The 27,018-nt window shown below is 38.5% G+C and overlaps 1 protein-coding gene across 5 annotated transcripts in view; it reads left to right on the forward strand.

Annotated features, from left to right (window-relative positions):
• daam1a (dishevelled associated activator of morphogenesis 1a) overlaps positions 1 to 27,018 on the forward strand; it is a 183,900-nt gene that overhangs the window by 127,721 nt on the left and 29,161 nt on the right. For 4 of the 5 annotated variants that reach the window (XM_043697780.1, XM_043697779.1, XM_043697782.1 and 1 more), the window contains 14 exons: positions 647 to 718; positions 6,503 to 6,597; positions 8,214 to 8,547; positions 10,235 to 10,345; positions 10,602 to 10,705; positions 10,783 to 10,849; positions 10,951 to 11,068; positions 11,504 to 11,642; positions 11,777 to 11,835; positions 12,461 to 12,648; positions 12,903 to 13,217; positions 13,574 to 13,681; positions 19,003 to 19,032; positions 21,238 to 21,344. In XM_043697780.1, the coding sequence (XP_043553715.1) occupies positions 647 to 718; positions 6,503 to 6,597; positions 8,214 to 8,547; positions 10,235 to 10,345; positions 10,602 to 10,705; positions 10,783 to 10,849; positions 10,951 to 11,068; positions 11,504 to 11,642; positions 11,777 to 11,835; positions 12,461 to 12,648; positions 12,903 to 13,217; positions 13,574 to 13,681; positions 19,003 to 19,032; positions 21,238 to 21,344 (1,847 nt within the window). The remainder of the gene's footprint in view (positions 1 to 646; positions 719 to 6,502; positions 6,598 to 8,213; positions 8,548 to 10,234; positions 10,346 to 10,601; positions 10,706 to 10,782; positions 10,850 to 10,950; positions 11,069 to 11,503; positions 11,643 to 11,776; positions 11,836 to 12,460; positions 12,649 to 12,902; positions 13,218 to 13,573; positions 13,682 to 19,002; positions 19,033 to 21,237; positions 21,345 to 27,018) is intronic. The other variant, XM_043697783.1, reaches the window with a different exon arrangement.

The raw sequence follows: 27,018 nt of genomic DNA on the forward strand, positions 1-27,018 counted from the left end.
AGAGCACAGGGGGCTAACACCTTCAACATATTGGCTGGCTAACACCAATTGTTACAATTAACCTGAGAATGGAACCTTTATTTAAAAAAAGTTTTGTGATTTACACATGAAAGAAGTGAAACTATCATGGTATTCGTACAGATGAAAGACTCAACAGACAATCAAGGTATTTTTAATGTATAATTTCAGTTACATCACACTGTAAATTTTGCGATGAATTCTGTGCCCTTACAATTGTGTCCTCCACAATCACCTGATGAAGGAGCGACGCTCCGAAAGCTAGTGTACTTCCAATTAAACCTGTTGGACTATAACCTAGTGTTGTGAGATTTTTAACCCTATTCAATAGAGATTTTCAGACCAGAGCCTGATTCTGTCCTCACTGAACAGTGGAGCACACACTTTATGGCATAGGTGACCAGCTAGTACTCCGAAACAGATAATTTCAGCAGATTTTCTTACAGCAGTACAGAAGAGCTGTGCGGCAGCTTTCACACCCACAGCTGAAATGAGTTGTTAATATAGACTTTGGTGCCACAGCCTGAATGCCACTGGAAAAAGTTAGGTCTATTCCTGTTGTTAAATCTCTCCATTCCTCTCCTTCCAAAATACATTTGTGGTAATTATGCAATCTACCTTCTTTTAGGAGCAAGAAGAAAACAAAGGAGCTACAAGCTGGCCAGAGTTTTACATTGATCAGTTGAACTCTATGGCAGTTGTGAGTGTTTATTTTACAGTTCTCTACATTTATAAACCATGTTATTCATCAAGTGTAGCCTGAATTCTGGTAATATGCATTAAAAATAACACTTATCAGAAATGTTTTTTGAGAAAGGTAATGAGTGGGGCTAAATGGAAAATAGCAATTATATTTGGAATGTTAAGTTTCTCTCAATATTAACCTTTGATTCATATTTTTAGAACACGGTTGGTAAGTGGAATTTTGCACTTTCAATTCTGGACTTTGGTAGCTCATTTCCCACGTCATTCTGAATCAATAATGCCTCCCAAGCAAATCTTTATTTTGCTTCCAATGCCATTTAATAGTTTTCATATTTATTCTCTGAAGTCTAAAAGATAACACAAAGCATTTTGGGCAGAAATTGCATAGTGTTTGGTAAACATACTCTCGCTCATGAATTTGCACTTATTTGCCCTTATCAAAGCAATGATAATAAAGGTCCAACTTTTATTTTCCTTTATTTCTATGAATTAGTTTGTACTCTGTTTTTCTTTTCAAATCAATATTCCACTGCGCGCCCCCCCCCCCCCCCCAAAAAAAACAAGCATTGAGACTAGAGTACTGTGCATACTGACAGTGTTCTGATATTTCACAGAACAGTTACACTCTTGCATGGACGTTGCCTGATAATGCCAATGGGCTATTCAACTGCAATGAGCATTACTACCAAACTTTTCTCTCATTGTCTGCTTGTGTACTTCTAGAAGGGGCTGATGGTTGTTATCAGGATGGTAGTCTGTTTTGTTCCTTGTAGCCCAGAACTGTAGAAATAAGTTGTTGTATTCCTACTGCTAGTCTATCTAAAATAAGTAACTGCATAGATCAAGAACTAAATCTGGGACATCCTTGATCGTTGTGGTCTGGATAACTTATTGAACTGCTATAAACACTCCATCTTTATTACAAATCTCAGCTTGGGATTTAATAAAGCTTGCTACTGTTTGATTTCATTTATTACTGTCACGTGTACCAAGGTACAGCAAAAAGTATTTTGTATACTATCCAGATGAGTCACATTTACGTAAGCACATCAAGGTAATAGAACAGGATGCGGAATATAGTATTACAGCCATAGAGAAGGTGCAGAGAAAGATCAACTCTTAATATATAAGCAATCCATTCATAAGTCAGTTCTGCATCAGAATGCCCAGTACACTGATAAGAACTGGCGAGGTTTGTGTTGGAAATGTTTATTTTGATTATGTTTAGCTTCACCTTTGTATAATTTTGACTTTCATGTACCTTCAGAATGCTTCCATTTCCACAGCTCTCAAGGTAGCTGATCTTAAATTTTATGTTGGGTTTGGGGTAAGAAGGGAGTTACAAATCTAAGATTTTAAATCTGAGGCAGACAGACATCAAAGGGATGAGGAATGATTAGAACAAAGAAAACTGGATTGAAATACATATAAATAGAAAGGAAACATTGAAATTATTTAGTTCATTGCAAAACCTGTGCTCATCAAGGGCAAACAAAACACTGTTTATGTAGTTGCACAACCGGAGTCGATGTGAACCATTTCAAAATTCAAAAAACTCTCTCATATGCATAAAATATAGAAATTCAGACAGGAAGAGTTTTAACAATGAACGAAACGATAAAGTGAGGAGTAAGGTATAAAATGGGATAATGAACATCTTGCAAGCGATATTGTGAAGTAAACATCAAAATGTTAATAAACACATTGAGAAAATAATTGTACAATGTGAATATGGACCCATATTAAGGGGAGACCACATCCTACAATAAGGAATTAACAAACTTGTTAACAAGTACTGTATGCCTGTTCCACAATGAATGGAAAAGACAAAATATCAACAATTGTAATTGTTCCACCATTGACAGCATTGCCTTCAGCTGTCAAGTAGAGGAAAGTGAGGAGTGCAGATGCTGGAGATCAGAGTGAAGAGTGTGGTGCTGGAAAAGCACAATAGGTCAGGCAGCATCAGAGGAGCAGGAGAATTGATATTTCTGGTAAGAGTCCTTCACCAGGAATGAAAGCTTGTGAGCTGAGGGGGAGGGGTGGAGAGATAAATGGGAGGGGGTGGGGCTGGGGAGAAGGTAGCTAAGTGCGTGATAGATAGTTGGAGGTGGGGATAATGGTGATAGGTCTTCCACACGTCATTTACTGTATCTGTTGCTCCCGATAGGGTCGCCTCTACATTGGGGAGACAGAGCACCTACTCTGAAGCAGAGTGCTTCAGAGAACGTCTCCAGATCACCCGCCTCAACCAACCCCACCACCCCATGGCCGAACACTTCAACTCCCCCTCCCACACTGCGAAGGACATCCAGGTCCTGAACCGCATCCATCGTCACACCCTAACCATCCAATGCCTCGAGCGAGAACACCTCATCTTCCACCTCGGGAACCTCCAACCTCACGGCATCAATGTGGACTTTACCAGTTTCCTAATTTCCCTCTCCCCCACCTTATCCCAGATCCAGCCTTTCAACTTGGCACCGCCCTCATGGCCTATCTTATCTATCCATCCTCCTTCCCATATATCTGCTCCATCCTCCTCTCCAACCTATCACCATTATTCCCACCTCCATCTACCTATCACACGCTCTGTGCCTTCTCCACAGCCCCACCCCCTCCCATTTATCTCTTCAACCCCTCCGCTCACAAGCCTTCATTCCTGGTGAAGGACTCTTGCCCAAAACATCAATTCTTCTGCTCCTCTGATACTGCCATATCTGCTGTGCTTCTCTAGCACCACACTCAACTTCAGCTGTCAAGTGCCAGTGCAGAATTCTTTAGGGAGCTCTTTCCACTACATCTAGCTTGTTTTGCTAATATCTTTGTGACACTGTCAAATTTTGTTTGACAGCAGTCCTGTGAGGTGAATTTAAAATGTTGAAAGTACGGTGGCTCAGTGGTTAGCGCTGCTGCCTCACAGCAACAGGGTCTTGGGTTCGATTCCAGCCTTGGGCATCTGTCTGCGTGGGTTTCCTCCTGGTGCTCCGGTTTCCTCCCACAGTCCAAAGATGTGCAGGTCAGGTGAATTGGCCATGCTAAATTGCCCATAGTGTTAGGTGCATTAGTCAGGGGAAAATGGGTCTGGATGGGTTACTCTTCGGAGGGTCGGTGTGGACTAGTTGGGCCAAAAGGCCTGTTTCCATAATGTAGGGAATCTAATCTAATCTAATTAGTAAAAAGTGCTAAAATGTGTTAGGAAGGAACATTATTTTGCAATGAGTGGTTTGTAACTGGTACATACTGCTTGTGTGTGTGGTCGAGGCAGTTTCAATTGAAGCGTTCAAAAGGGAATTATAAGACTAATCTGAAAAGGAAAAATGTGCAGTGTTATAGGGAAAAGGAGAATGAAATGAAGTGAAATGTTCTTTTGAGAAACCAGTGTGGACATGATGGACTGAATAGCCTCCTGCATTCACTAATTCTGTGTCAGAGGAACTGTATGAACACAAATCAGCTATTGCTTCAAGAGAATTTAAAGATAATTTCAGCACAGAAACTTTTGGTTAATACAAAATTATGGGGAAAAGTATTATAGAGAAAATAATGGGACTTATAATGGACAAATTTCAGGACCTGATGTATTATGAGGTAGAAACTTAGAAGACATAGGTTAGCAAGTTGTAGATCCATTACTAATATTTCCCAGGAGTCCCTTGATGCCCCTGCTATTTCTAATTAGTTTTATTTGAAATGTGGATGAGGTGCGCGATGAAACTTGTCAGTATTTCTGGAATCATTTAATTTTTAAATCCAAATGAGAGGAGTCCCTGGGATGATAGGGATTTATTTGCACTTGGGGAATGTTGAAAAGTGGCTGGAATAAACATTAAGTGGCACTAGAGTTTTCCAGTTGAGAAGGATTGAGTTTTTTCTTTTGCTTTAGGGAAGAACTCACCGTTTGGAAAGCTTGTGTTTGTCAGTTTGCAGATTACCTGGTGGAAATTTGATGTATAAAACATTTTGACCAAATAAAGTAGATAATTTAGAACTGTTAGAAAATATGTACCACAATGTAAGGATGGTAGTGTGCAAGTTACGAACCAAAAATATTTAGAACCTGGGAAGAGTTGTTTGAAGCTGAGAAAGGTTATTCAATTGAGCGTAGACTACCAAGAGATAGACTACCAATCTCTCAAGACTGGGAATTGAATAGAGCAGTTTAGTCAAACCTATATAGATGATTGAGAAACAAATTAATTTTCTCTGGTGTCTGTGTATAGTAACGAGATGGTGTTGGGATACATAGGAATGTATTTTTATTTGAAATCATTCAAATTGTGCCATGTAAATAGCTTTGGTTACTCTATTTATCTTTTGCAAAATGAACTTCTGTTTTGTTGTACCACCTAATCTGCTATCACCTAGTGGAGTTCCACGTAATTCACTTTCAGGTGGTGAATCTCGGGAATAATGTATAGATGGGGGAGATTCCCTAGGGATTTGCCTAGGTGCAGAAGTTTAAAATATGAGAACAGGTTGCATAAACTTGGGTTGCATTCCATTCAAATTAATTTAGAAGATTGAGACGTTAGCTCATTGAGTTGCTAATGATAAATGATGGATTAGAGACAGGGAAACTATATTTCTCTCGTGGATGAATTCAAAACGAAGGAGAATAATCTTTAAAATTGTAACAAGGGTTGTTAATATATGGAGTCAGGAATAATGCTTTTGCCAAGAAGTTAGTTGAAAACGGGACCTATGCCAGAAAAAAATGACTATTAAAATATTCAAGTGAAATTTTTGTTTTATGGTACTTTCAAGGGATATGCAACAAAAGTAGGGTAAATGAAGTTAGAGTTTAGATTAGAGTGGTGCTGCAGAAGCACAGCAGGTCAGGCAGCATCCGAGGAGCAGGAAAATCGACGTTACGGCAAAAGCCCTTCATCGGGAATAGGCTATTCCTGATGAAGGGCTTTTGCCCGAAACATGGATTTTCCTGCTCCTCGGTTTCTGCCTGACCTGCTGTGCTTTTCCAGCACCACTCTAATCTAAACCCTGGTTTCCAGCATCTGCAGTCCTCACTTTTGCCTAAATGAAGTTAGAGCTCAGCTATGATAGAGTTGAATATTGGAATGAATACACTGATTTTTGTCTCTGCCTCCCGAGAACAAATAACTAGCATATTTTACATGTTTACACACTACTGAATAAACTGACACTCCCAACACTAATAATGCAATTTTGGGGATTGCCAATTGGCTTCAAATATGAAAATGCTTCTGAACACTTGAAGATGACCTAACTATTTGGTTTTGATTTTCTCCCTTCAGTGCATTCCCAAGTCTATAGAGGTGCTTGATGTTAAATAATTAAATGACGCTGATGTTATAATAAATTGGCACTTTCTCATCATGGATATCTTGATAATTCAGTGTTTCTTAATCAGATGTCATCTATAAATTCCTTGAGTTATTCATGTAGTCTGAGTATTTCGAATGAGAGAGCTCTATTTAGGCTAAGTTACTCAATGTAGCCTCTTGAATTTAATAGGATAATTGGATTATATGTTGGAGAAAATTGTGTCCTTTCCTACACATCTTCCTTGTGACAATCAGCCTTTGTGGTCTTGATGGCTGTGCAAAATTGAACCACTGATGCTGATTTAGATCCTAAAGACTAACTTGGAAGCTGGGCTGTTAATCCTTGATGTATATTAGTCCAGAAAAGAAATAGATCAGTACAGTGTCTGCAAAATGCTCAGTTTCTTTACAAGTTCTGTATGATGTATTATTAAAGGAAAGAATTGGTGAACTGACCTTTACTTGCTTTTTAGAGAAAATCGCTTATAGCTTTGGAGAAAGAAGATGAGGAAGAAAGGAATAAAACTATTGAGAGTTTGAAGACTGCACTGAGAACGCAACCAATGAGGCAATCTATCTTTAATGAATACTTATGATTTTACATTGAAAAACTGTGTATGTGTTCCCATTTAAGGTGACCATCTGTGTCATTTGCACGTGCGCTGAGGAGCCCAGATGACATTGGCGTCTCGTACCAGAAATCTCAATTAATAGTGTGGCCCTCTGCATGTGTGGATGATGTTGCAATGATACAGAATGATCTGAGTTTCTCATTTAATGTCCACTATCAAATGGGGAAACTTGGGAATCCAAATGTCAAATTAATTAAACCTAAATATAGATCAAGCTTCATAGGCATAAAGGAACCTGCCTTAAGCTATCCCTAGTGTCAACTTCAGTGGTAGGCAAAGGGATTTTAATTTCTTGCTCAACCCTAATTCCATTATAGACAAGAAACATTGCTAGTTAGGAAAGAGTTTACCTTCAGTTAAACAGAATGGTAGAAGGAAAACTGAGATGCACCATTTTTATTACAGGCTGCTGTCCCTTTGTAGTAACACTACCCGTTACCTCTAATACTGTGTATGTAGTGCTCCACCTAGTGGTAACATTGGCTTTAAATATAAGCACCCAATAAAGCATTCAATTTCAGTATGGCATAATTGTAGTTAATTTCTATAACTTCCTTTTTATAATCGATAAATGTTTCTTTTTTAAGCTCTATTTTCTCCATATGTTTTCTTTTTGGCAAATGATCTTTGGAAAGATGATCTTGTTAGGTAGTTGACTAAGCTCAGCAAGAGTGCATCATGAATATAAGGAGTCCTCATTTTAAGTCTGTATTTTAAGGTTTGTTTTTGTTTTATTTTAAAACCCTCTCTCCCCACTTAGTGTTATTCCTAATTTAAAGATCCCTTACAGGTCGTTCTGTTATAACACGCTTTTTGTTAATACAAATTTGCTGTAATGCAGTTGATGAAATGAGGATGCTGTTTCTAAAGCACGATCTTTTAAAATATGTTGGCTGTCACGTAATTAAATCACCAACACTTTTAAGCGCTGTTTCTAAAGTGCAATTTTTCTATAATGCAGGATTGCACAGGAATGCAACCATCGCCTTATAGAAGAACTGACTGTACTTCCTAATTGTGTCTCTTGTCTTTGGGCCTTTCACATTCTTGTACCTCTTGTGCCATTGCATTATCAGCATAATTCCACTGTTAGCAATGGTGCCATAGTGTTTTCATTCTGTAATTAGAGATCATCTTTTTTAAACATTAGTCTGCTCAGATACTGAAGTAAATGTTGTTAATCTTTTGTTTTTTAACTTTCTGTGCTGTTTGTACTTGTACTAGCCGAGGGCCTGCTGTAGATTTTGGTTTTATAAGAAGTAATTTTGCTCTTCTGTACTCATCATACTTTAGATGTACAGGTATAATAGTTGAGGAGCTTGGACTTTACCTGGATTGTAAATTTACTTAACTTCTCTGCAAGTCTGCTTTCTTTAGTTGTTTTACAATCTATTTAGCTAGAAATGCACAATGGCGCACATGAATGGCTCAGTTAACTTTTTTATAAACCATTCATCCAGAAGGATTGTAGTCTACCACGTGTTTTAAGTTGTATATGATCAACGGAATTATTTTACTCGTTTTGAATCTTGATGTTCTTCCATTTTGGCAGGTTTGTTACCAGATTCATTGACTTGGATGGCTTAACATGCATTCTGAACTTTCTGAAAAGTATGGACTACGAAACATCAGAATCCCGAATACATACCTCTCTAATAGGCTGCATTAAAGCACTAATGAACAACTCTCAGGGCAGGGCCCATGTTTTGGCTCATGTAGAGAGTATTAATGTAATAGCTCAAAGTCTTACAACAGAAAATATAAAGACTAAAGTAGCAGTCCTAGAAATTTTGGGTGCTGTGTGTTTGGTGCCAGGTGGTCACAAGAAGGTATTGGAGGCAATGCTGCACTACCAGAAATACGCCAGTGAAAGAACACGTTTTCAGGTACAGTTTTCCATTGGTTCTGAATGGCAATTTTATCAAATGGAATTAAATATGTGATAATTCATGCAAAATACAGAGCACCCACCTCACTAAAATAAGACCAAGGAGCATGTTATATAAATGTATCTTGACTTTGTGTAAGGAGCTTCTGCCTAACTCCTTTTTGGTTTAGTTTATATATGATGCCTGCTAATTGTAGCAGTGATATGTAATCCTGGTAGCATATAGAATGTGCAAACTTTGTCCACCATATAATAGTTTATGACAATGACACCTCATAATCCCTAAAATTTAACTGTCAGTTCTTTTATGCAGTTTCTCTCAATTAATTTGTGTGCTTTCACTTATTCACCTCACTCATAATTTAAAACAAAAATGCAAATTACATTTCTTTGATAGAAAGTTGATTTAGCCTGACTTTATAGTTCTTTAATTTGATGTTGTGAAGTTTCACTTTTTATATTGTGCCTTGGGCTAATATCCTGAACAGACAGACAAAGTCAGGATCGACTCAATGCTTCCAGAATGGCCAGTCTAATGTTTGGCTTTTGTTTTAATTGTCACCTTTGAAAATTTGCTTTTTTAAATTCAAGTTTAAAATGTAAATGCTAAAGAGTAACTTTGGACAATTGGGCAATGTTTATCAACTAAAGTTACTAAATAGAAATTTTTGCTATCTATTGCACAACAACTTTTATTGCAATCCTGAGAGATGTGTTGTTACAGTAAAGTATGGTTTGTAGCTATATGATAAGATGGCCTTATGTATTAGGTTACATGAAGACCAGCACTTAGATCCAACCACAGACTCAGACAGTGAGCAAGCATTTGGAGACCAGATATGGCATCTTTTATTTTATTCTTGGTTCCTTCATTGCTAATTCAAAGCTGGCAGTTCACTACCTGAATATCAACTACATCTGGATATGGGGCAGGATCTGCAACAAATCAACATCACTGTGTCAAGAGAGAAGACCCTCATTGTGGATGGAAAAATACAATCTCGTCTTGACATTTTTTCATTCCTTTGTCTTGATGTGCAATTAGAGACAGATGTGTAGTACTCCCACTCCTATATAAGCCTAGGTGTCATTAATAGACACATTCTATGCTTTTGGCATCAAGACTCTGACTTTTGTGAATTCTAAGCAGAGGCAACTGGAAGTGTCAATGTCTTTCCTGTTGCTCCTCGGGTCCTGGTCAGAACTGACCACCTTGTCAACTTACTAATGTTGATCATTATTAGGCTTCAAAATTCAGTGTTACTCTTCCAGTGCTATGGCATTCTCCTTGATGTTCAGTGAAATATTAAAATTATCCTGAAGAGGTTTTTAAAAAGAACCATTTATCATTATATTTTTTTCTTTCATTAGTAAAGCCTGTACATAATATGACTTGCACTTTATCAGCATTTATAACTCTCATGTAGTGCACCAATAAGTAATAAAATCATTGGGGAAATGTTTTTAAAGGTTATGAAAAATACTTTTGAAAAATTAAAATTCTGTTTAAATTTTAATCCTTCAGGAATAATGGAATTTGTTTTTCAATCTGAGATTACAGTGAAAAAAATGAAAACATTAGATATCTCTGTTTGAAACTAAGTGCTTATATTTCTCTGCAGTATTTTTATGCATGCCCATATTGCTTTATTATCAAATTGTGTGGCCCATTGTCTCCTCTTCAGACTTTAGTCAATGACTTGGACAGAAATACAGGAAGGTACAAGGATGAAGTGAATCTCAAAACTGCTGTTATGTCTTTCATTAATGCTGTTCTAAGTCAAGGATCAGGGGAGGTGAGACATTTTTATCTTAATTATTCAGAGGAGTTGAAATTTGTCAATGCCAGTAATATAGTCTGCTTTATCGCCTGTCCATCGTGCATCAGTTTTTCGAATGTGTGGTTTAAAATTTTTTGCTATCAACCTGTTTGACAATACTGTTGTTGGCCATTTCTGGTTCCAGCTAATTTACAAGTTAGATTTTTAAATCTATAACCATGGAGAAAAGAAATTTATTATTATTATAACGCTATTTATTTCCTTTCAATAGGAAAGTCTTGATTTCAGAGTTCATCTCCGATATGAATTTTTGATGTTAGGTATTCAGCCCGTTATTGACAAATTACGTGAACATGAAAATGCAACTTTAGATAGGTAAGTGTACTTTATTTGCAGAAAATAATATTTAAAATACTGATGCTGTTTTTATACTAATTCTGTTTATTTGTTAGGCATTTGGATTTCTTTGAGATGCTTAGAAATGAGGATGAAATTGAACTAGCAAAAAGATTTGAGATGGTGAGTAGTTGGGTTACTGCTTACATTTAATGCCATTGCCAAATAATCAAATACAAAGCTTGGTCTGTTCACTCATATAGTTGATGATTGTACTGTTTTAGGTCCACATCGACACGAAGAGTGCCACCCAAGTATTTGAACTGGTAAAGAAAAAAATCAGTTATACAGATGCATACCCGCACTTTATGTCAATTCTCCATCACTGTCTCCAAATGCCATGTGAGTACTGTGGACCATTTTATATAGGGGAAAGCAATGCATTCAGTTTTAAGTCAGTGAGTAAAGTGAAAAGAAATCAAAAACTTGATCTGAAAGTTAGCATGACTTCAGAAATATATTTGAAGTCTGTTTTAAAAACAATTGGATAATATGGTTTCCGGAAGTATGCTAATACAGTATAAATTATTCCAAAATAGCCACACGAATCTGTGCTATTTAAATTACAGTAACACTATTCCTTGCCTAACCTTTGTTCATGGACTTGCATTACTTGTACTCAAGCAGAAACTCTGACATAAGTCATTCTAATCTGTATTGTGGATTTATTGTGGATTTATCAGTGACTCTTCATCACTGATCTTATTCAAAGGAATTTTAACTGGTTTGTGAATTCTACTCTTGATTCCTTTCCATTTTAATATTTCCCTTTATCAGATAAGCGAAGTGGAAACACTGTACAATATTGGTTACTGCTTGATCGAATATTGCAGCAGATAGTTTTACAGAATGATAAAGGGCATGACCCCGATGTTACTCCTCTGGAAAACTTCAATGTGAGGAATGTTGTTAGAATGTAAGTCATTCCCTGTAATTTTCTTTATCTTAAAATGGCAGTACTAGGCATTTTGATTTTGAAGACTGATTAATTCTCATTGTGTGCTAATGCTTATTGTGTCTGTGTTTTTAATCAATGTTCAACATAAATAGGTTGGTTAATGAAAATGAAGTCAAACAATGGAAGGAACAGGCTGAAAAAATGCGAAAAGGTGTGTTCATTATTTTATTCACTTAACTTTCATGTTTTTAAACTTTGCTCTGACAATTAAAAAGCAGCCATTAGAGTAGTGCTGCTTTTTAATTGCAATTGTATTATCCACTGCCATTCCAAATTCTTTTGTCTTCTCTTGAAACTACTGATTAAGATGCTGTTTCATAGGAGTCAGTACCCTCCAATTACTCTTCAGACTAGTAATTCCTTGTGTAAACTTAGAATGAAAAGTAGTATTAAAAAGTATTCATCAGGTAGAATGACATAGCCAACCTGGTGATAATACTGTATTTATGGATCTTCGAGCATAAGTCAAATATCAAGCATGAAGAGAATACCGACTGACATTTCTACTCTTGTTGATATCTTTAAAGCTAATCATCACAAATGAAGCCCTCTAAAATATGTTGTTTTAAGCTGGCTTGAACGAAGTTGAACTTAGGGTTGAATCTAGGATCTTCTGTGTGGACATTGTTTTTGTGGATTTATTTTTGGCTTGAAAACAACAGTAAACATTATTTGAATAAAATCTAATTAACTGGAATAATTGTTTTTAAGGCTCTATTTTCTATGTGTATCCTCATTTCCTTTAATGAATCTAAAAAAAAATCTCCTTTTTACAGAGCATAATGAGTTACAGCAAAAACTAGAGAAAAAAGAGCGGGAATGTGAAGCTAAGACACAAGAAAAGGAGGAGATGATGCAAACACTGAATAAAATGAAAGAAAAGCTGGAGAGAGAATCTCAAGAGCACAAAGCTGCTAAGAAACAAGCAGCTGATCTGATGGCCCAGATCCAGGATCTAAGCAATGCAAGTTTCTATTAATAATTTGAGGATGCTTTGTACTTTTTACACTTAACTAGTAATAATGTTCAAAGTATTGTAAAGAAAGGATCAGTTAATTGTTGTACACAGTTGAAAAGCTGTATATATCGCTATGGTCAAAAGTAAACATAAGTACATTGGTATGCTATTCTTTTCCAAAGAAGGGTCTGGAGTTGATCAAGTTAAAGTGAAATTGCTCATTGTCTAATACCGTCTTTGCAATTTTGCTTCAATTTTAGAGAGCAAGATATTCTGGAGTTCCTGGTGGACCACTTTCAACACTTGGAGCCCCAGGTGGTCCAATACCACCACCTCAACTTCCCTCAGTAGGTGTTCATCCTCCATTGCCACCACCACTGCCATTAGGTGGATCTGTGCCGCCACAACCACCCCCACCCCCACCCCCAGGTGGACCCCCTCCCCCTCCAGGTTTACCATTATTGGGTGGTGTGCCACCACCACCTGGAGCACCTTTGGGCCTCGGACTCAAGAAGAAAAATATTCCCCAACCAGGAAACCCTTTAAAATCCTTCAACTGGTCCAAATTACCAGAGGTTTGTTGTACTTCTTTCATAGAATAAGAAAGATATCATTTTTGTCTTGAATAATCTTGTCCTAACAAAAACGATAATGTTTGATTTGTATTAAATGAATGTGCATAAACTTCACTGAATTACTTATATAATTAATCTTCCTAGTAATATATACTTTTTTAAAAATAAGACTTTATGGTATGTTTAAAATAGTTCGTTAGTAATTACATGATCTGTATTCGACAATAAATCTAAAAAAGTTATAAGACAAAGAACATTAATTCATTTAATATTTGCTCTATAATCTTTGCAAAAATAATTTGCATTTAAAATAATTTACCCAATGAAGTTTTTTAAATTTTTGATCATATTAATAGAACAAACTTGTGGAAACAATCTGGATGGACATTGATGATTTGAATGTTTTCAAAGTACTTGACTTGGAAGACATAGAAAAGACTTTTTCAGCTTACCAAAGGCAACAGGTAACTTGAATTAAGTTTCTGCTTCCAGCACATGGTACTAATATAGGCATAAAAGTCTGCATGTTGAACCATGTGTTGATTAGGTCAATTACGAAGAAATGCTTTATACTCAAATACTTCTCTGATTTACTGTTTCTCAGCAAATTGGATGACTTTAAACAAAATAGGTAGTTTTGCTTTTTTAACAATGAAACATTGCATTCTTTTCTTTTTAGTGTTTAGCAGTTATGGTAGTCTGTTCATTGTAATGATAGATGGACTTGTAAACCACCATATTTCCGATAGTTCTGCAGGATTTTGAGAAATGTAGTGATATCACCAACATGATCTAAATTATGTTTCAAACTCTGAGTCACAGATCAATAAGCAGCTTATTCTTCCATTAGTATGATCATTTCCTATTCAGTACAGAAAGGCTAACAGAAGATTAAGCAGAATTGGACAAAGAAAATTTACAGCTCAGGAACAGGCCCTTCTGCCCTCCAAGCCTGAGCCGATCCAAATCCACTGTCTAAACCCAATCACTGTCTATCACCCAATTCCTAAGGACCTGTATCCCTCTGCTCCCCACCTACTCGTGTATCTATCCAGACTCGTCTTAAATGAATCTATCATGCCTGCTTCTACTACCCCTGCTGGCAACATGTTCCAGGCACCTACCACCCTCTGTGTAAAGTACGTTCCGTATGTATCCCCCTTAAACTTTTCTCCTCTGACCTTGAATGCGTGACCTCTTGTTATTGAATCCCTCATCCTGGGAAAAAAGCTTATCTCTATCTACCCTGTCTATACCCTTCATGATTTTGTAGACGTCAATCAGGTCCCCCCATCCCCTTTTTCTAATGAAAACAATGCTAACCTACTCAACCTCTCTTCATAGATAGCACCTTCCATAACAGAACATCCACATAAACCTTCTCTGCACCCTCTCCTAAGCGTCCACATCCTTTTGGTAATTTGACGACCAGAACAGTACACAATGGTTCAGTTGCATTTAGAATAATGTCTTGTACAATTTTAACATGACCTGCCGGCCCTTATACTCAATACTCCTTCCAATGAAGGCAAGCATACCATATACCTTCTTGACCACTCTATTCACCTGTGCAGCCACCTTCAGGGTACAATGGACCTGTACTCCCAGATCTCTCTGCTCAGCGACTTTTCCCAAGGCTCTTCCATTTACAGTATAGTTCACTCTAGAATTAGACTTTCCAAAATGCATCACCTTGCATTTGCCCAGATTGAAAGCCATCTGCCACTTCTCTGCTCAACTCTCCAGTCTATCTATATTCTCCTCCTGAATTCTTTGACAGTCCCTTATGCTTTCTGCTATTCCACCAATCTTCGTGTCATCTGCAAACTTACTGATCAGGCCACCAGTGCCCTCTTCCAGATCATTGTTGTATGTTACAAACAACAGTGGCCCCAGCACTGATCCCTGTGGAACACCATTCGTCTCCTTTCTCCATTTCAGGAAACTCCCTTCAACTACTACTCTGTCTCCTGTTGCTCAACCAGTTCTTTATCCACCTAGCTAGAACACCCTGCACACCATGTGACTTCACTTTCTCCATTAGTTTACCATGGGGAACCTTAACAAACGCCTTAAAGCCCATGTATATGACATCTACAGCCCTTCTTCCTCCTATCAACTTGGTCACTTCCTCAAAGAACTCTAAGTTGGTAAGGTACGATCTGCCCCGCACAAAACCATGTTGCCTATCACTGATAAGCTCATCCTTTTCCAAATATAAATAGATCCTATCCCTCAGTACCTTGTCCAGCAACTATCTCATCACTGATGTTAGGCTCACTGGTCTGTAGTTACCTGGAATATCCCTACTACGCTTCTGGCACAGGGGGACAACATTAGCAACACTCCAGTCTTCTGGCACTTCACCTGTGTATAAAGATGCTACAAAGATAACTGTCAGGGCCCCAGCTATTTCCGCTCTCGCCTCCCTCACAACCTGGGATAGATCCCATCCAGTCCTGGGGATTTGTCCACCCTAATATCCTTTAGCCTACTCAGCACGTCTTCCTCCTTATATCAATGTGGTCCAGAGTAAACAAACTTCTATCTCTGATCTCAACATTGATCATATCCCTCTCCTTTGTGAACACTGATGCAAAATAATCATTGAGAATCTCGCCCATTCTCTCAGGTTCAAAACATGACCATCCTTCCTTATCTTTTAGTGGACCAACCCCTTCTCTAGTTACCCTCTTGCTGCTTTTTTAAGGAATAAAAGGCCTTGGGATTCTCCTTGCCTTGGGATTCTCCTTAATTCTGCTTGCTAAAGTTATTTCATAATCTCCTTTTTAGCCAGCTTGATTCCTCATTTAAAATTGGTCCTACTCTCCTGACATTCCTTGAAAGCCTGTTCTGTTCTTAGCTGCCTGGACCTTATGTACACTTCCCTTTCCCTCTTGGCTAGTCGCACAATTTCTCCTGTCATCCACAGTTCACTGATCTTGCCTTTCCTATCGCTTGTTTTCAAAGGGACGTGCCTCTCCTGATCTTCAACCTACCTTTGAAAGCATCCCACATATTAGGTGTGGACTTTACTTCAAATAGCTGGCCCCAATCCACATTTCCCAACTCCTGCTGAATTTTGATATAATTGGCCTTGGCACAGTTTAGTACTCTTCCCTTAGGACCACTCTCATCTTTGTCTAAGAGTATTCTAAAACTTAGAAAATTGTGGTTACAATTCCCAAAGAAATCCCCCACTGCAACTCCTACCACATGGCCTGGTTCATTCCCCAACACCAGGTCCAATATGGCCCCTTACCTAATTGGACTATTGACCTACTGTTCTAGAAAACTTTTCTGGATGCTCCTTACAAATTCTGCCCCATCCAGACCTCTGACAGGTGTATCCCAGTCAATGTTGGGAAAATTAAAATCTCCCATCGCCATCACCCTGTTGCCTCTACATCTTTCCATAACCTGTTTATCTATTTATTCTTCTACCTCATGCTCAGTGTTGGGAGGCCTGTAATACAGCCCCGACAATGTAACTGCACCGTTCTTATTTCTCAGCTCTACCCATAATGCCTAACTGCTCAAGCCCTCCATATTGTCCACCTTTAGCACAGCTGTGATGTTATCCCTGACCAGCAATGCAACTCCTTTCCCCCTTCCTTTTACTTCCCTCCCTGTCCTGTCTGAAGCATCTATATGGTATATAATATGCTTTAGTTGCCAATCAAGCCCTTCTTTCAACCAAGTCTCTGTGATCGCAATAACGTCATGCTCCCAGGCACTAATTCAAGCCCCAAGTTCATCTGTTTTACCCACTATACCCCTTGCATGAAAGTATATGCTCTTCAGACCACTGGTTCCTTTGTGTTCCTCTGTTCTCTGCCTACTCTTCCTCTTGGTAATGCTAACTTCATGATCCTTTACAGTCTCCAGTTTCCACCTCACTGTCTACTAGTCGGCTTTTCTGGTTCCCAGCCCCCTGCTCCATTAGTTTAAGTCCTTACCTTCCCAACAACTTCCTGGTATCCAAAGTCACCTCAGCTCTATAGCCCGCTGCTCTCAGACAGGAAAAATACCGTGGGCTTTGAAGGTAAGTATTTATACTAAGTCCTTGCCTTCCTGACAGCCTCCTGGTCTCCAATGTTACCTCTGCTCTGTCTCCCACTGCTACCGGACAGGGAAAAGAAATTGAGATCTATTCCTATCCCTGTGCTCAGTGGAGGTTAAAACATTAATTTTGGCTGTTGAATGTAGAAGGACCAAATCCTTTGCATTCTGAACTATTGAGTAGCTAGTAAAAGATTCTGTGATGAGAGAGGAATTAGTAAAAAGTTGTTTATGCTTACACTTGTTAATACATGGAAAATATTTGTGGCAGAAGTCACTACGCCTACAAGACAAAATGAAGAAGCGCAAGCAGAAAAATATAGTGGCCTACTTCAAACTTTACATACAGTATGACTTAGTTTTAGATTACACTCGCAAGGGATCAGTGCAGACAAGAAAAAATGCTTCCTTGCGTTCTAGACATTCAATCGTTCAATTCATTTTGAATCTCATGCATATTCTTTTTAAGATTTTTAAAACGTTTGGTGTGTGAATTGCCTTTTAAGCTTATACAATATTGCAGAAATGTTAATACAATTTATTTAAATTAATTCTGAGATTTGGATGACATAGCTGTGACAATACCATGGCTTTCAGAGATGTATTTTGTCCTTTTCTTTAATGGTGAGGTTGAGACAGAGATGCTGAGTGGTTTGTTTCAAATCAATAAAGTAAACAGCTTGTGAGGCCTCAGGGTTTTTTTTTGAAAGGTTGGAATAATAGAAGCAGCATAAATGGGTGGGGTCAAGCTCCCAGAGTGTCAGGAATTTAGTTTGACTTTCAGTAGTTGCTGGGGTCTGGAAGCTGGATGTGGAAGCTGTTGTTCTTTTCTCTGATATAGCGAAAAGCTGGGGTGTTCTCCCTCTGCTGTTAGAATTGCATGTGAAACAATTTATTTTACTGAATTTGCCTCTGCCAAGGATTTGTTTATGGGATGTTACTATTTTGGAACAACTAATCAGTGGGTATATAATGCATCGTATCTTAAATATTTTGATAGCGATAGTAAAGCTAATTTTTAAATTATTTTGAATGTATTTTAACTATAGTATAACAATAAAACATGTTTTGCTTCAAGCCTGGTGGTCTGACCAATCGAATTGCACTTGGAACACAACGCCTTACACTTGCCTTTCACACTAAAAAAAAGTTGGGGTCTCGGCCACCACCTTTAAAATATTTTGAGGGGGTTTGGTCTGGTTCATAACAACATAGCTTGTTGCATTATATTATGACGCTTTAGTGTTTGATTACCGAACAAGTTCAGATGTTCCAACCTTTCTCAGGAGCATCTGTATCTCAACAAGCTTCAGTAACACTTTTTATAAAATCATCATTAGACCACACAGTATTGAAGTTACAAATTTAAACACTTCTGTAGGATTGTTGAAATGTTGTATCTATTTTGACGTTGTGAGCAGTGTATGTTTGGAATGTATAATTTGATAACAATATTATCCAGATTCTGGTAAACTTGCACTCATTGTAACTTATTCTATGCCTGAACTACTACCACATGGTGAAAGGGTTAACCTTGGCAGATGACGTTCTTGCTTGTTGTGCAAAAATCTCTAATCACATTCTCATCATGCTCTATCCACTTTGTTGTGCTGTATCTATTTTATTTTCAATTTTGCAACAATCGCTGAACTGCAGTTTTTAAAATTGCTATTAACTGATGCTACCTGTTATCCTCCTTTTTTTGCTTTTGGCCTGCATTTAGGACTTCTTTCTCAGCAATCATTCCAAACAGGTAAGCATGTGCTTTGATAAAGCAAAAGGGATCTATTTGTATATAAATCAGAGTGTGAGGTTTATGGTGGTGAAAATATACGTTGAAGTTAGTTGTTTGATTTTTGAGTATATGTCGATTTTAGTGAGTATTCTCAGCTCTATCTTTGTAGCATAACTGACAAATCATTTAATGTAATATTTTCTAATCCACTGAAAACTGTGCAGAGGTATAAATTTATACTCTGAGCATGTAAACATTGTTACAATGGAACCTGATTATTGAATAATTTGGAAATAGAATTATCACCAAGATAAATGGGGAAGTAGAATATTATGCCAATTAATTTTACCTTATTAAAGTTGTAAACAGGCTCTGACAATTCTGTACTTAATGGGTTGCAGCATGATTTATAATATTAAATTTTACACATTTTTGAAATAAAAAGACCCTCATTGCTTAACTTCAGTACTCAAATTGCAAACGCACTTTGCTTTGCACCTAAAATTTAAGGACATGGTTTGTTAATGTTCCATATTTCAGTTTATGCAACAAGCTTTGTATTTTTATTTGCTAAAATGGGAACATAACATTTTAAGTGATGTATGATTTCCTACTACATTATTATCTGTCATGCATTGATTACAGAATGCCACTTTAGTCCTCAGGCCATATAGATTACCAATAATTGAGAGATTTCTAGAAAAAGCTTACGCATATTGCATGCATTCATAGATGTCGATTTTCCTGCATTTGCTATTTTATCTGTTTAGCGATTCTGTGTCTCTGCCTTCATTTTGTTGCTGAATGATGCAAGGCACCTCCCTAAGGGTTGTCACTGACCTCATCCAGTGTCCACCCTTGGACACTACCAGGTGTTGGATATGAATCTAGAATTGTGATTTCTAACCGATATTTTCCTCATCAGAGAACTAAAGCTAATTGTTCTAAACTAATAATTTACCAACTTGATACTGATTATTCAAGGCCTTTGTGATCTTGTGTGTAGTTGATTTTCAAATTGGATTGTTTATCAACAGAATCATTTAAATAATGTCAAAAATTGCCTAAATTTGTAAGTTTTGGGCTGAATTTGTGTGTCCAGTCTAAACAGATAGTAGTCAGCTGAAAGTAATTTAGCGTTAATAGCTGAACAGCATTATTCAAATGAGACCTGAAAATTGAACATGTGTTTTGCTTAGGAAGTTGGCAGTGTAAGCACACTAACATCCCCCGTAAGCATAAAGCTGGACAACTCATAGTCCAACAGCTGTTTAAGAAGGACAGGATATATGTTAAGAAATGTTTTGTCATACTTTACAGAAGTTGGTGTCTGTTCCTATCCATGCTGAAAGCAACAGCTTAGTTGTTGCTCATCTACAATCCAAAACTTTATCAAGCCAAGGAAATTTATGACAATTTAAGTTATAAATACATCTATTTGGATGGCACAGTGGTTAATGCTGTTGCCTCTCAGCGCCAGGGATCTGAGTTCAATTCTAGCCTTGGGTGACAGTCTATGTGGAATTTGCATGTTCTCACTGGGTCTGTGTGTGTTTCCTCCCTCGGTCCAAAGTTGTGCACGTGAGGTAGGTTGACCACAGCAAACTGTCCTGTACTGCCTAGGAATGTGTAGGTTTTGTGGGTTAGCCATGGTATACGTGGGATTATGGGGATAGGATGGGGTGCTGGGTCTGGGCGGGAGGTTTGATGCAGACTTAATGGGCTGAATGGCTTCTTTCTGCACTGTAGTGATACAGTGATTCTACTAGTCCCAAATTTAATTTGATACCTTAACGTTTTACCAGACTGGAGCGAACTTAACTTATGAGACAGATTGAATGCTTTCCAGATAATTTTTCTATTGTATATTTGTATTTACATTGTGTTATTCATTGACACATTTAATGCAAAGTCTTGGTCTAAAGTAGGTAATGAAGCCATTGAGCATGCGTTGATTAATGGGGATGTCTTTTATAATGTGATAACCAAATCCGCACGTAGAGCTGATAATACTTGGAAATGTTTTTAACTATGCATCTTTCATTTTAACCCTCAAAACTTTTATAGAGATGATCCAAATGTCTGGAAATAGTGTTATTTGATTTTTTAAATTGTTAAAAGCATGCTGTGACTGTAGCCCCACGAATAAAATTTGCCTACATGGTTAAATCTTCTATGGTATATTCAATTTAATTACTATTGTAATATTTTCTTGGCCCACAGAAAGAGACAGATGCCAATGAAGACGCATTTAATTCCACCAAGAAAGTGAAAGAACTATCAGTAATTGATGGGCGAAGAGCCCAGAATTGCAACATTCTTCTATCCAGGTAATTGCTTTATTTTTATAAGAAAAAGTGACACTATTTATTTTATTTTAAATTCTTAAAATAATTATAAGGTGTTCTTGAGTGCTTGTTTATTCAAACATGAAAAAACTGAAGTTGTAAGCATATAATTGGCACAAGTACACTCCAGAACTGTTGAGAATGTCGGGCAACGTTTAGTACCAGTGTGACTGTTGGAAAAGGCAACTTGTTGAATTGGGATTTTGAATTGGCATATCAGTGTACCTGAGTCTATGCATTAATTCCAACATAAATTATTAATACCAACTGCACTTGCATTGCTGCTTCTGCCCCAGCTTTCAGATCTTTCCCACCCTTCCCTGATTTGCAGAACTTTGCCAGCCTGCAAGCTCTAGTTTTTAATGAGATTCATTCCCTTGCTCTAGATTTAGTCTCTCTGGTCTTCTGCAACCTCTGCACCTGAAGCTCCTCTGTCCATTGTGTGTTTGCACCAGTCTTTAAGTCTGTAACCAAGTAGAGATATTGTTGTGATTCCATTTCCTCTTCAAAGTTGACTCTATACTACTTGCAAATACAAATCTGTTGAAGCTTGGGCATTTTTCTCAAAGAAATTGATTAGTACTGTGCGGATATAAACATTATAGAACAAAATTAAATGTAATTTAAGAGTACTTAATTAACTGTAAAGCACTTTGGGATGTTCTGAGATTGTGAAAGGCACAATATAAATCTAAGTTGTTTATTTTTCTTTAAATGTAATGTTCCAACTATAATTATATTGCTGATTGTGCTGATGTAACCTATTGATGCCTACAGTCCATGAACAACTGTCACAACTTCTTTTAAGAATATGCAGGGCCATATTTTCTGAGGAATAGCAATCTTGTGCAGATTGCCATCTTACTCCTCACATTACAAAAGGTGGGAATTCTCCATTTCTGGTTTGATTTGATTTTATTATTTCACCTGTACTGAGATACAGTGAAAAGTATTGTTTTGCATGCTAACCAGACAAATTATATCTTGCATAAGTACATCAGGGTGATAGAAGAGAATGGTAGAATATAGTGTTACTGCTACAGAGAAGCAGCAGAGAAAAACTGATTCTAATATGAGAGGGCCATTCATAGGTCTGATGCCAGCAGGGAAAAAGCTGTTCTTAAATCTTTTGTTGAATGTTTTCAAGCCTTTCTATCTTCTGCCTGATGAAAAAGGATGGAAGAGAGCATAACTGGGGTGGGAGGGGTCTTTGATCATATTGACTGCTTTCCTGAGGCACTGGGAATTATAGACAGAGTCAGTAGATGGAAGGCTGGTTTTTGTGATTGACTGGAATGCATTCACAACTTTTATTTTGGTAATTTCTTGTGATCTTGGGCAGAGCAGTTACCATATTATGCTGTGATGCATCTGGGTAGGGTGTGTTCTATGGTGCACGTATAAAAATTGGTAAGACTCATTGTGGACATGTTGAATTTCTTTCACCTTGTGAGGAAGTAGAGGCATTGGTTTGCTTTCTTGATTTGTAGCATAGATGTGGACGGACCAGGACAGATTGGTGATATTTACTCCTCGGAACGCAAAGCTCTCAACCATATCTACCTCAGCACCATTGATACAGACAGGGGCACGTTCTCCACACTGCTTCCTGAAGACAATGACCAGCTCCTTCAATTTGCTGATATTGAGGGAGAGAGTGTTTCCTTTACACCAAGCTATTATGCTGTCCATCTCTTTCCTGTACTCTGTCTTGTCATTTGAGATCTGACCCACTACGGTGTTGTCATCAGCAGATTTGTAGGCAGTAGCCATTAAGGCATGTTGCTTGATTTTAATTTGGCACACAATGGTAGCGATTGTCTTGAAGCGTGGGAACCTCACGTTGTAAGAAGAGGTTAAAGACGTCTGTAAATGCTCCCACCAGCTGGTCCATGCAGGATCTGACTGCGTAACTGGGGACTCCATCTGGATCAGTTGTTTGCCACAGGTTGACTTACAAGAAGGCTGATCTGACGCCTATGATGACTGTGGCTGTAGATGCCTGAGGCTGCCATAGTAGGTGACCTCAGTTTGCTGATCTTCTGTACAAAATGAACAGAGTGCATTGTTGTCAGCAATCCATTTGACTTTACTTTGTGGCCTGTTATATCATGTAAGCTTCACTACAGTTGGCTTGTGTTTGTGTGATTAGTCTTGGACTCTAGTTTAGTCTGATATGGTCTCTTGGCTGTGTGAAAATCGTACCTACATTTCCTGTATATGCCAGGGTTATCTGATTTGGATGCCTCGGACCTGGACTTCAGTGGGGAGTGAATTTTTCAAGTTCATCCGTGATTTCCACATGGGGAACACTCAGATTAACATTTTTGGCAGGTGGTCATATACATGCTTAATAAAGAAGTCTGTGACAGTAGTGGCATACTCATTTACTTCGGCTGCTGAGTTCTTGAATATGAACTAGTCCACCAACTACAAGCAGTCACAGAGCAGCACTGTCCGACTTTGTATTCCAGATTCTCACATTTCAGTTTCTGCTTGTAAGCTGGGAGAAAGAGTGCAGCGTTGTGATCTGACTTATTACAATATGGGTGGAGAAATGAGCAGTAGGCATCTTTGGTTAGATAGCAATGGTCTCGGTTGTTTGGGCCTCTGGTGGGACAGGAGACGTGTTGGTATCTTAGTAGCACATTCTTTAGGTAACTTCAACTTGGCCAACCTCTAGCTGAAGTTCTGAGATGTAATCCCCATCAGGGCTCCTTCAGAAATATGGAGCTGTTCTTCCATTCTAACAGTTCTTTCATAGCCCAACATACCAGGATGTTGCCAGGTTTGAGTTATAAAGAAAGGCCGGGACGTTTTTTGCTGGAACTTAGGTTGCAAAGCGACCTGATAGAAGTTTATAAAGTAATGAGGCATGGAGTTAATGGTTTCTTTTCCCTCGGATGGGGGACTTCAAAACTAGGAGGCAAATTTTTATGGTGAGAGGAGAGGGATTTTAAAGGCATGAGAGGCAAGTTCTTTTGACAGAGGATGGTTTGTGTATGTGGAATGAACTTCCTGAGGAAGTGGTGGATACAGGTACAATTACAACATTTAAAAGATGTTTGAATAGATACATGAATAGGAAAGATTTGGAGGGATATGGGCCAGCATGGACTGATTGGAACGAAGGATCTGTTTCCGTGTTGTATGACTTTATAACTGCTGGGGGGAGGCAAGCCATGCCCCCATTTCATAGAAGTTGATTGCAATATTCTGAAATTCGAAGGACCAGAATCTCTGGTAATGATTTTGACAGCTGTTGTCTTATCAACTCCTGTCTATGCTGGTCAGGCCATTGTCATGTACTAATGTACTAAACGTTTACTTATTTTGTGTGTTGGTAACAGAAATCTGAGGATGCTAGCTGGCGTTTTATTAATTCTTGGGATGCGAGCAGCACTGGCAAGGATGCAGCTTATTGCTCCTGAGTTGGTATTGAACTACTGCAGTACATGTGGTATAGGTACACCCACGATGTTGTGAGGAAGGGAGTGCCAGGATTTTTAAGTTAGTTCATGAGATATGGATGTCGCTGTCTTGACTAGCATTTAATGCTGATCTCAAATTGCTTTGAACTGAGTGGCAAAGAATCAGTAGCATTGCAGGTCTGAGTTGTATGTGGACCAGACAAGGGAAGGATGGCAGATTTTCAAAAGGACATAAGTGAACCAGATGGGTTTTCTGACAATTGCTTATAATGTGGTTACACGTTCGCAGAATTTTTTTATATTGAAGTCAAATTTCGCCATCTACCATGGGGGATTTGAATCGTTTCTCCAGTACATCAGTCTGACGTTCTGGATCACTAGTCAACATTACCACTGTGTGACTGCATCCCAGAAAAGCAATATGTCAGTCTGTTTGGATTTAAACTGTTTTTTCCTTGTTTTTAATAATGAATGTGTCATTTGGGTAAATGTATTTCAACAAAGTTACTCTTGTAACGCCCAGTTTAAACTTTAACTGGAATATACTAGTACAGTTACAACACGGGCAATTTTTGACATTGTCAGGAAGATGCCAAAGTATGTCCTGTACATAAAATGTAGGACAGATCTAACCTGGCCATTTACTGCCACATCAGTCTACTGTTGATCATCAGTTGAGCGATGGAATGTGTCATCAACAGTGCTATAAAGCAGCACCTGCTTAGCAGTAACCTGCTCAGTGACACCCAGTTTGGGTTCTGCCAGGACCACTCAGGTCCTGACCTCATTACAGCCTTGGTTCAAACATGGACAAAAGAGCTGAATTTGCGAAGTGAGGCGAGAGTGATTGCCCTTGACATCAAGGCTGCTTTGGAATGAGTATAGCATCAAGGTGCTCGAGCAAAACTGCGATTAGTGGGTATCAGGGGGCAAACTCTCTGGTGGTTAAGAGTCATACCTGACACACAATGGAAGATGACTGTGGTTGTTGGAGGTCAGTCACCTCAGATGCAGGACATCTGTGTAGGAATTCCTTGGGGTAGTGTTCTAGGCTTAACCATCTTCAGCTGCTTAATCTCACCTTCTCTCTATCAGGAGGTCAGAAGTGGGGGATGTTCACTGACGATTGCACCATGTTCAGCACCATTCATGATGACTCTGACACTGAAGCAGTCCATGTCCAAATGCAACAAGATACGGACAATATACAGTCTTGGGATGACAAGTAACATTTGTGCCACACAAAAGCTAGGCTATGACCATCACCAGCAAGAGACAATCTAACCACTGCCGCCTCAACACTCAATGGCGTTACCATCACTGAATCCCCTACTATCAACATCTTGGGTGCTATTGATCAGAAACGCAACAGGTCTCTCTTCATAAATTGCTACAGGAGCAGGTCAGAGGCTAGGAATATTGTGGCAAGTAACTCACCTCCTGACTCCTCAAAGCCTATCCATCTACAAGGCACAAATCAGGAATGTGGTGGAATCCTCCCCACTTGTCTGGGTGAGTGCAGCCCCAACACCACTCAAGAAGCTTGACATCATCCAGGACAAAAAATGGTTTGCATTACATCCATAAGCATCCAGTCCCTCCCACCAACAATGTTCAGAAGCAGCAGTGTGTAGCATCTACAAGATGCACTGCAAAAATTTACCAATGATCCTCAGACAGCACCTTCTAAACCCACAACCACTTCCATTTAGAAAGCCAATTGCAGCCAATATATGGGAACACCAGCACTTTCAAGTTCCCCTCCAAGCCACACACCATCCTGACTTGGTAATATATCATCATTCCTTCACTGTTGGCTGGGTCAAAAATCCTGGAATTTCCTCCCTAATGGCATTGTGGGTCACCTTTCTACAGGTGGATTGCAGCAGTTCAAGAAGGCAGCTCACCAACACCTTCTCATGGGCATCTCTGGACAGGCAATAAATGCTGGCCAACCAGCGATGCCCACATCCCACAAAATGAATAAAATCTGGTCACATCAGTAGTTTACTATATGAAATTTCTACTTTCTTTTTGAATAAACCTAAGCTGAGCAAAGGTTGACTTTGGCTTTATTTTTTTCCTTCACCAACTGGCTATCAGGCATACAACACAGATAAACTGTTATGAATGTAGGTAGTATGGGGTTTTTTTTTGAGCCACAATTGAATTCTCATCTTACGACACCAAAATTTTGCAGACTTGGTTAATCTTTGGCCAATGGC

Source organism: Chiloscyllium plagiosum, chromosome 10, assembly GCF_004010195.1.
Source record: "Chiloscyllium plagiosum isolate BGI_BamShark_2017 chromosome 10, ASM401019v2, whole genome shotgun sequence".
NCBI lineage: Eukaryota > Metazoa > Chordata > Chondrichthyes > Orectolobiformes > Hemiscylliidae > Chiloscyllium > Chiloscyllium plagiosum.